This window comes from Plectropomus leopardus, chromosome 11 (genome assembly GCF_026936395.1).
Source record: "Plectropomus leopardus strain MGB_pleo_1.0 chromosome 11, ASM2693639v1, whole genome shotgun sequence".
Classification (NCBI taxonomy): domain Eukaryota; kingdom Metazoa; phylum Chordata; class Actinopteri; order Perciformes; family Serranidae; genus Plectropomus; species Plectropomus leopardus.
Window position 1 is genome coordinate 5005008 of NC_142186.1, and position 10900 is coordinate 5015907.

Sequence of the window (10900 nt, forward strand, 5' to 3'; positions counted from 1 at the left end):
AGAGAGAGAGAGAGAGAGAGGGAGGGAGAGAGGGAGACAGAGGGAGAGGGAGAGGGAACTCCCCTTTCAGATCCCCTTTCAGCGTGGACACGACACGCAGCCACTGCCAGGAATTTTTAGCCTTTTCCCTCACAGCGGGTTGCAGAAAGCTGCAGCCAAAAATGCAGAGCTTCCTCCATGTTTAAAGCATTCCTCCTATGACAAGCTCCATCTTTGAAAGAATTTAGCATTTCGATGTGACTCGGTGCAGAATTTCAACCTACGGTACAGACAGACGGGAACGAGCAGGAGGAAGAACTAAGATTTTAAAGGAAGACTTTACCCACCAAATGACAATTTGTATATAAGTCACTCACTCCGTGTTGCGCTGAATTCAGGAAGAAAACATTTCTCTTGCATGCCTCTGGTAAACGAAGTATCCAAAAATCAAGAAAATGTATTGAAGTGATAGGGTTCCAAATTTAACAACTATTAAGATATTTATTTACAAATTTACAGACAAATCCTGCAGCATAATCCACATCTCATTTATCAAGTCGTATTCTCAGTGCTTCCCAAACAGACAGCCCTTTTCCACAGGGAACTGAACAACTTATCAAAGTGCTCTTAAAAGTCCAGATCCTTCTCATTCTGAACTCATGGAATAGCGTTGTTAAATCAGTGCTTCTGGGTAAGAGCCTGAAGGCAAAAGGCACCTTTCACATGTACATGAAACGCCGCTGGACAGCATTAGGTGAGAACATGGTCAGATAGAATCGGACATGGTATTATTATATGCAACCGGATGGCAGCATGTACACAGCAAAATAGCCGGTGTTAAATCAACTCTTAGAGTGTTAAATTTAACACCAAGAAAGTGTGTATATGCGTCCACTCTTTTCAGTGTTAATTTAACACTAACACTAGTGTTAATGTTTTTACACTCAGCTATAGTTATTTCAACACTGTAGGGAGTTCAAAATTAACACTGGCCAACACTTGTGAAGTGTCAATAGTACTTTACACTAGTGTCAGTGTGTATTTTTACACTTAGCTCTAGTAATTTCAACACTGTAGCGAGTTCAAAATTAACACTGGCTAACACATGTGTAGTGTCAGTGTTAATGTTTCCACTCCCAGCTATAGTTATTTCAACACTGTAAGGAGTTCAAAATTAACACTAGCTAATATGTGTGTAGTGTCAATAGTACTCTACAATAATGTAATTTTAATAAAACTGCGGTTGAAAATGCTACACTGACTACTAATGCATTCAGACCAATGGGTGTAAAATTTGACTACCAATAAACCCACCCACCCTTAACCACCACAACCACCCGCCAAACCTATCACAAAAAATAAACAAGGCAAAAACTTCTTTCGAAAAATAGTCTTATTAAATGGCCACCACACCACATTAACAATTAACAGTCTGCATGGATTCACATATAATTACAGTATGGAACAAGGTACACTTGGTCATCGGTGTCATATGAAAATTGCCTATCACAAGGTCTATAATATACCAGGTCATTTACACAGATCACTGTGAAAACCTCATTTTTCTCCTCAATATCAAATGCATTTAAATGATCATCAAAAAAAATATTCGAGACTTTACAAATCAAAAGATAGGCATTGTTGTCTTTAACAATTATACTGTAAATCCTGTTGAACAACGGCATCTCATTTTCAACTCCAGTAACCACATACATCCCAACCTGATACTCTGTGCCATAGTTTTTGACCCAGGAAGTGGTGGAAACTGACGACACATCAAAAGCTTCTTTCAGCACCTCTCCACCCTCCATACTGCTGACCAGGACTTCAGAAATCGGACCAAACCGTAATCTTTGGAAATAAAAGTTCTCAAAATGAAATGCTAACTGAGCCTGATGTTTCTTAACCAGAGTCTTAGCAATATTTTTGAAGTTTTTAACAGATTTCTTGAAGAAATTATGTTTTCCTTCAAATCGCATGCACCAAATATGTATGAGTGGTCCAATTCTTCTAATACAGCTTGGGTAGTGGATCATATGGTGATGTTTTGGAATCAAATTGTACTCTGGGAAGATGGATTTAAAAAGTTTGTGATGTTCAAAAATTAAATGTTTCAAATAACAAGTCATACCATGAGTTACAGTTGGTGAAAATACAATGTTTACAATTTGAATTAAAAGGAGTAACAATTGCCAATAGGTATCCTCTCTGTTAACTAAATCTCCAAATATCAGCGGGGCATTGCATAGGAGGCACCAAGACTGGATAGCATTAAGTCCAAGATCTTTGCTGTTGTCATCCAGCTTAAGCCCACCTGGCCTGTTCTTTCTCTGTGTGTATCCATAATTAAAGCTAGCAATTCTTTCAGACAATGAACTCAGGGATATTGAATTCTTGATCAAATACTGAAACACAAGCTTTAACTCATATTGCACCACTCCTTCTAGCAGGTCATGCATTATGTCTACAGCGTAATTGTTTGACAAATGGAAAAACTGGAGGGAATTGAGTGGACAGTCTCGTTTGACACCAAATATTGATTTCAAAGCAGGATTTTCTTGAATGACACGAACATGTTCAACATGAAGGTCTTTTGAACGTAGAGTTAAACCTGGGTGATCTTCACTGAAAACTGACTGATATTCACTTTTATCAGTTAAACATAGTCTACAACAGTACGTCGCACTGAATGATTCAACAAAACCAAAAAGTGCATGTAGAGCTAAATTGTCTCCTGTAACCTGAATGACTGAGCCCTTCACAGGTGTAGCTAAAAAGGGCAACTGTATTCCTTCAGTCTCCAAAATCTTAAGATCATCAATCAGTGGCTTCAGAATTGGCTCAAACCCATATTTCTTAAGATCCTCTGAGTGAAAGAGAGTGACAAGATGAATATTCATTAACACAGAATTGAGCTTTGGTGATAAATTTCTCAAAACAAAATAAACACATCCAAGTTTGTGCACTCCCTTTTTTGAGCCCAATGGATTGGCAGTTTCAAAATCGTCATAGTAGAGCTGGATCTGAAGAGCGAGTTCTTGCTGAGAAAATAAACTATGATTTTTAAAGTAGGACCCATCACTTATATCTCTGTAAAATCCCTCCTGGTGTGGTTTTACTTCTTGGAAACTGTTACAGAGTTCACTGTTACAAAACATAGGTGAGAGAGACCCCCGGATACATACATAAGGTACATACATAAACTTATCATTGACTGGAACTTGCCTATACGTGCCTGTTTTTCTATCTCTTCTTACATCAAAACGGACACCCAGAACATGCCCTACAGGTTCTACTATATTCCATTTCTCTTCAAAATGCCTCATCCTTTTAGATTCTGTGTTAAGACATGAAAAGGGGTTTTCTAGCTGATCAAAACAACCCTCAACTCTCTCCAACGTTTCTCTAGATGCATCAGAAGACAAACAATTAACAACTGCTTCCTTTGCGTGAGCATGTATGTCATTAACCAGTTCCTCCATTGAGCCAACTAGACACTGCACAGTACTCTCTGGAACACCTGAGGCTTGAACCTGAGCAATAACAGAGCTGCACAAGTCCAGTATATTCTTCTTTTCAACTGGAACATGTGTAGTGACCCTCACAGGAGGATCCACATTCACTGGGGTGGAAGTTCCAGCTACAGACTCACATTCAAAACTGCTGACGGGATCTGGATCAAGACAGTCTTTATGTGCTCGAGACAGGTGACGTTGGTAACCAGAATATGTACAAAAAACAAATGAACAACCAGGCTCTCCACAGTTCAAGCGCAGAGACCTTCCGGGATACAATCCATGCTCAAACTTCAAATGTCTAAATAACATTGAACAACTGGTGTGGTGTACCTTGCAAATGTAACGTGTACATTTCTGGCTTCAAACTTCACAGTGAAGAATCCTCGCTCTGATTTCTTTTACCCGAGGACTCTCTTTCACTTTGCCAACGTCGATGCCATACACGGTGGTCTGGATGAAGATGAAGAAGCTGGACAGTGCATCATCATACAACACGGCAAAAACATAATGCGCCTTGAAGAGCTCGTCAAAGGCAGCAACTGGGGTCTGCATCCTGCAGGGAATGGCCTTCTGGTCCAGGATGATGTGGAAATCCTGGATGCTGTTGCTTCTTTCTCCGACACCAAGAAGAAAGGGCTGTTTGGGGCAAGTTTTCTTAAGGAAGGTGTCCATGCTTGACCCCACCTGAGATGGGGAAGGGGAATTAATATTTGATAGATGTACACAACTAATGAATTCATGGATGGATCTATGAATGTACACAACATTAATTTATTTTTGTGTGATGAATGGATGGATGCTTTTTATAAACAATCTAACTGCATCACCCCCCCATTACCCCGCCATCTTGGCTCCTGAAAACCTTACATCAGCTGACATGAAAACCTTGCATCATTGATGTACAGTCCTAAGAAAATACCTTCATGAACTTGATCAGGCGTCTAGCAGCATTCGATGCACTCATCTTGCCGGCCTTTTTGCCTTTAACTGTTGGAGGCAAGAGGTGAAGCAGCAGAAGGATGGCGGCCATCTCAGAGTCCCACTCTTCAGAATGCCACACTGCAGAATTAGAAGTGACACTTGTCTTTTATTTCCTTGTAAGCATTACAGCATCAGTTATAGCAAAGTTTTCTTAAATTACACCAAGGATTGAAAATGGTTAGCAGTAAGGTGCAGTATGTGATTTGTAGTAAAGGGGCCAAAAACATGAAAGAACACAACAATGTGCTCTTTTGTAGTGTACACTAAAGGCATGTGCAATCTACTATGTCCACTATTCAATTAACACTTAACACCATCATCAGACTCCTGTTGTGCAGACAGAAGTAGCTCATCCACATGCAGACTCGGGGTTAGATTCTTGCAGCAATCTGCAATGATTCTCGGTTTGAAAAATGTTGGCCACTTGGAAAGGAATTTACCAGACACCTCCTCACCGAAGATCATTGTGAAGTCTTGGTCGATCTTAAACAGAAAACATTTGTGCGTGTGTGAATGAGAACACCATTGTAATGACGCTATGGGTGTCAATTAATAAACAGTCAAGCAAAACAAGGCAACCACTAAGTCATCAGCAATTCATTTTATGTTTTACCAAGCCAGGTGTATCCAAGAATCTGGGAAAGAGATCCAGGACAGTAGAGGCAGTACCCAGGTCTTGAACCACCTTTTGCCTGTGCTGGAATGTTGCCTTCATCTTATTTTTGACAAGGGTCGTATCACTTGAGTGTTTCATCACCGATATGGCTTCCCTGCATTCATCACCGGTCAACTGCTTCTCATCTGAATGGATACTGCGTGGAGTCTTGGGGCCCTCTTGGAAAGTTGTCCTGGATTTCTTGCTGTCTTGAGCTGAGTTCCGCTGAACAGTTTTTAGCCTCCACGCTAGGTAGCCGGAACCACTCTGGTGATCATAGAAATGTTCCTGTTGATAAAGAAAAACACATCGAGTCACATCGACTGAGGAAAAACTCAGAAAAAAAAATTGGAGAAAACTCAGGGTGAGCAACAGAGGAGGGATACCTCACCCAGGACTGGCAGACTTGCAATAGATGTTATATACAGACAAGAACAGTTTACAAAACAGAATGTATGGAGATGCATTACTGTTTATACTCACATAGCCATTCTTGGAATCCGGGTCCTTCAATTTAGGGAACAGTGTTGTAATCCCAAGTGCGTAGAGGATCTGCACATTCACCGGAGGGACCTTCCTGAAAAGGGATAGATGTGTCATTCCTCCAAGAACTGCAAATTTCATTTATGTGCACCAAGGTTATTATAGTTAACTAAAACTAAAACTAGCAGTGAAAAAATAATATAGTAAACTGAAATAAAAATAAAAATGACATTTTTTCCAAAAATGACAACTAAATAAAAACTACAATGAACAATACAAAACTAACTAAAACTAAAGTGAATGACAGATAACATCAGCTTAGTTGTAGTTTTCTTAGAGATGCTAAAGTTGCAGGAAGAAAAGGCCACAGCTCAATATGGAACGACTTGGAGTACGACGCACAGGTAGATAAGAGTGAATGGAATGTGATGAGGACTGATGGGAACATTATGGGATGCAACTAAAAGGGAAAAATTCCACACAGAGGCTTTCTCCTAAAAATTGAAAAACTAAAACTAAGACTAAGACCAAATGAAAACTAAATAAAAACTAGTCAATTCCTCAAAATAAAAACTAAACTAAAACTGCTTCATCACTTGTTGAACTAACTAAAACTGAACTGAAATAAAAAAGCAAACTGAATAACTAAATAAAAATAAAAACTAATGAAAAATTTAAAACTATAAGAACCTTGATGTGCACATGAGTGTGGGTGAAGACACAATCGGCAGTGACTTTTGGAGGTAAAAAAAACAACCACAACCTGTTATTGCAAGTGCATTCACTTACCCATGGCTCTCCACCATGTCTGCCACAAGAATGTTTACCATCTTTCTTCTTGTAACATCACTGATGGTGCTTGTTTTCTCGTACTCTTTGAATATTTCGTTTCCACCAGGCTTTGAATACAGAGCGACTCTGACATTCTGAAACGACAATTGCATGACATTCACACTGCAGGTACAGTAGGTATGTCAGCCTGTGCCCCGGGCTGATGTAACAGTTGGTCAGGGGACGCAGGATAATTGAGAATCAGTTAACATGACGGAGCTCTGGGTCTTCAGTCTGACACCTACTGAACCTGCAGTACTAATATACTTATTGTGAAATTTTAATGTAAGGTTTGACATCGGTCTAATTGACATCAGGGTCAATATCAGGTGGTTAACTTACATCTCTTGCAACGTTGCTATCCAGGGGTCCTTCAACCAGCTGTCTTTTCCGAGCTTTGGTAGATTCCAGTATCAGCGTTGAGTCAGACCCTGATGATGACCCTTGGGATGCACGTGATGGTGATGGTGACCAGTCTGATAAGGATGAGCCCTCTGAGAACTCCTCCTCAGCATTGCTACCTAAAAAAAACACACAGCCTTGCATTGTAAATGATGCAATTGACCACGAGAGGAACCGAGTTACAGCTGAATTTACCACGCCTAGGGCTAGGGGGCTGGCAAGAAAATACCCCAAGCATGGTAAATTGAGCCGTAACCCCCACCCTCAAATGGTCAGTTGCTTTTCTACAACGCTTATGGTATAGACTACACTCACAGCAATATACAATATTATAAAACAAAGCATCAATTCCATCCAATCTGCTGAGCCATATAGTTCACCAGGCAAGGGAGGGAAAGTACTTACATGCGTTGCTCTCATGTATTGGATCAAATAGGAGGTGCCCATTAATACTGAAAATGCCCAGCTGTGGGTTGTTACCAATCAGAATTGAGTATCCAAATTTGCTGTTGTAGAAAACAGAGTCAAATTCTTAAAAATTAAAAATATAAGCCTGCAATCCTCACCATCACACTCTTCGGCCTTGAAAGACACCCCAGATGACTTCAAGAGTTCATCAAATATGTCCGAATCCACTTCCACGTTTGAGGAATCCTTCAGGCTCAAGGAAGCAGAACCTGGCAAATTGAATTTTGCCAGCACTAAAACAGAAGATACTGTAGATAAGCAAGATTTGGGATGGACAAACATGCATTAATGAACAGCGCTGATGAACTATAAAAACACCGGCGTTAGCAGGAAAGCTAATTTTCATCATCAAACATTGGAAAATTGTAAATGCACAAATAAACATGAAAGTCAAATCAGCCTACCTGCTTGCAAAAACTGGGAGTAATTGTACTCGTCCTCTGCCTGTGGTACCCTGACCCATTTGCTGACTCCTTTATACTCTACAGGAACCAGCATGTTGCTTTAAAGACAAGAATGGCATAACTTGCTATTATTCCTAATTTCTTACGTTTACCCCTTTTTTTTTGGGGGGATACCACGACCGCTCATTTAGCGTTCATTAGCGGCCCAGCACTACATGACACTGAGAGAGATGAAGGAAGGTGAAACGCTGCTTAAAAAAAAAATCAAAAACTTTTTTTTTTTTTCTGTGAGAGAGTGTGGTGGACCCAAATGCCTGTGTCTCGTTAATAAACGTTAACGGGAAACACTGTAAACCATACATTTAACACAACTCTACCAAACACAATGTAGGCCTATTTACAGTGTGCCTTGCACATGTGTAATGTTGTCATACTATAACTTACTGGCATAGTGTACAACCTTTTCAATATATTCCCATTACTCAAAAAGCCTTTCCTTTATAGACACACAATAATTTGAGGAACTAATGTTAGCTAAACCCTGGTCCGGCGCAGTGTTGGCCAGGGCTAGCGAGCTAAGCTAACGTTAGCTAGCTACAAAACACAAAAACGAACTTTTCAAGATATTTTCATACAAATGCCATTCGCTCTGGGCTCATTGGTAATGCTAATATCAATCCAAAAGAGACAATTTTATCGACTGAAACTTAACTTACCGTAGAAAGAAGAAACTTGGACGAAGTAAGTTAGATGACTGCAGTCTGAGTGCTGACCTGTGGTGTTGACTGTGTGTGCCACTGCACTGCCAAGGGCGAGCGATTCAAATGGTGGGTGTGGCCAATTGAACGAGCCAGAGTGTAAATTCAGAGTGATTCTCACAACGACGGATATCTACTCTGACACTATCAGGAATGGACTCTAGGGGGAGTTAATTTTGATCAATTCTGAGTAAAAGTAATAGTAACCCCTGTTAATTTATACCAACACTAAAAAAATAACACTGGCACATTTGCTGTGTAGTAACACTGGCTGGATGGAACCTGTCAAAAGATGGGTCAAACAAACCAGGACTTTGATGCACAAGTTCAGTGTTTGCTTCCCGTTTGAACGTGGTGTTTTTTCTTACACTTGACCATGTACCTCCTCTCCCTAACCCTAACAATCTCTGCAAGTGTGTGCATTTGTTGACGTCTCGCCATTGGTTGCCCCATGCTGTTGTTGCCTCAACCATGTGCAGTGTCATCCCACTATGTGCAATTGTTGACTGTAACAGCAAATCGAAATAGAATTAGCCCATGCAGAAGGATACCTAAAACCTAAAATTCAGGCATTGAAGTCCACTGCAGAGTGGCAATATGTGTCACATATTGCCACTCTGCAGTGGACTTCAATGGCTCCTCAAAGCCAGATTACACTGCAAAAAGCAGCAATTTTACCTCACTGAACATAGGAGCAGCTCATCTACCACTGCCATCAGTTAGTTTGTTTTTGCATTTGATGGTTTCAAGGGTTAATTCAGACTCACCACCTGCCTGATCAGAACAGAGCACAGCAAAGACTGCATCACAAACTCTTTGTTTCACCCACCTTACAAAGCTTTAGCACACCAGAGCATCTTCTCTCTGTGTAGTGCTTCACACAGACGCAGAGTCTTGCATGCAAACTAACCCTCTTCTTTTCTGACTCGGGACCATCATCCTACACAGATCACGTACATGTTCTTTGAACTGGCCTTAGACATACACACTGCAAGAGGAAGCTCATACTTATTCATTAAGCAGCAACCTCTGAGGTTGAAACATAAAGACAATGTGGAAATGCCAACAGCTGCAGTCCATTGGACGGCCTCGTGAGGCTGGCTTCAAAACAGAATCAGCCCCCATAGAGCCAAATGTTAATATTTTGCAGCAAAAATAAACATGTTTACAGCCTGCTACAAAAACAGTTTTGGTCTCTATCCTGACAACTTTACATGGGCAATTTTGTTTTTTTCATAACTCACCCTTTAACACGTTATTAACCATTTGAAACATAAGCAAGTTGTCCTAATTTCTGTGAAAAAAATAGGAAGAAGAAAATGAGCAATTAAAAAAGAAATGGCCCCAGTATTTGCAAGGGTTAATAACAAGTAAAAGAAAATTACCTGAAAAAATAAAAAAATAATAGAAGAAAGTAAAACAAAAAACTAACACGTAAAAAGCATATACAATTTATAATAATTCTATAATATAATTTTAAATATGTATTTAATATCATAAGAAATACAGTTTTCCCTAGCTGTTTTCTTTTTCTTAGAATTTTTTCCCTTCTCAAAAAATAATTTCTACTAATTTCTTACAATTTGTGAAGGTTTTTTTTTTTTTTTTTACCACGTTGCTCATTCCTTTTTTTCCAATGTGTTTGAAAGAAATCACCCAAACTGGGTGAAACTGGGGGTTTCAACTTTTAAATACTTGTAAAAGGTGTCAAAAAGCAACACAAGAAAATGATGCTATTCAAGGTTTTAGAGGGTCAAAGCCCAAAGCTATGCATGTTTAAGGGTGGGGCCTTTTGTCTGACAGGCTGTCTGTGAGGCATCTCTACAACCTGTGATTCCAGCACGTTCTCACTCCAAACTTGTTACATGGTGCCACTCTATCAGGACCTTCCGCTTCAACCTATAACATTTTAGGTATCCTTGTGCGTTAGCTGTTCACACTCCTGGATGCTGTTACGGTGATATCAACAAATGCAGGTGGTGGGATGAAGCAGCATGTCCTTATGTTTGAACAATCCCGTGGACTGTCACGATGGTCGGGATTAGGGACCAAAATCATGGATGGTTAAGTTTAGGCAAAAGAGGCATATGATTCAGTGCAGAAAAACAAACAAACACAAAACCACAGAGGAAGCAAGCTCCTGCATAAAAGTCAGATTTTTGTGGACCCATCCACATCCCCACCCACCCGCCCTATATTTTTAGATTTTTATTATATATTTTATAATAATATTTATACAGTCTATGCTCTTTTCAACACCTGTTGACCATATTGTTGTTTAGGCCTTATGGCCTCTGACGCCACTTGGAGCTCAAATCACCGTTTTCTCTCTCTCTCTCTCTTTCTCTCTTTCTCCTCCTTCAAAAACAGATCTTGAATCTCAGCAGGACTATTCCTGGTTAAATAAAGGTAAAATAATAA

The 10900-nt window shown here is 39.9% G+C and overlaps 1 protein-coding gene across 1 annotated transcript; it reads right to left on the reverse strand.

The window, feature by feature from the left end:
• Nucleotides 1-3857: 3857 nt before the first annotated feature.
• Nucleotides 3858-6461, reverse strand: LOC148188189 (uncharacterized). The gene is made up of 6 exons (XM_088084895.1): nucleotides 6406-6461; nucleotides 5617-5710; nucleotides 5092-5421; nucleotides 4791-4961; nucleotides 4417-4539; nucleotides 3858-4181 (listed from the first exon to the last, which is right to left on the reverse strand). The coding sequence occupies exons 1-6, from the start codon at nucleotides 6444-6446 to the stop codon at nucleotides 3858-3860; spliced, it is 1083 nt and encodes a 360-aa protein (XP_087941021.1). The 5' UTR covers nucleotides 6447-6461.
• Nucleotides 6462-10900: the final 4439 nt, after the last annotated feature.

What these genes read in the sequence shown, in the direction of transcription:
- LOC148188189 (XM_088084895.1), bottom strand. Translation starts at nt 6,446, where the DNA reads ATGGTAAACATTCTTGTGGCAGACATGGTGGAGAGCCATGG. An exon ending in TCTTGGATACACCTGGCTTG is followed by an intron (nt 4,962 to 5,091) that starts GTAAAACATAAA and finishes TTTCTGTTTAAG; the next exon opens with ATCGACCAAGACTTCACAAT. An exon ending in GCCTGATCAAGTTCATGAAG is followed by an intron (nt 4,182 to 4,416) that starts GTATTTTCTTAG and finishes TCCCCATCTCAG; the next exon opens with GTGGGGTCAAGCATGGACAC.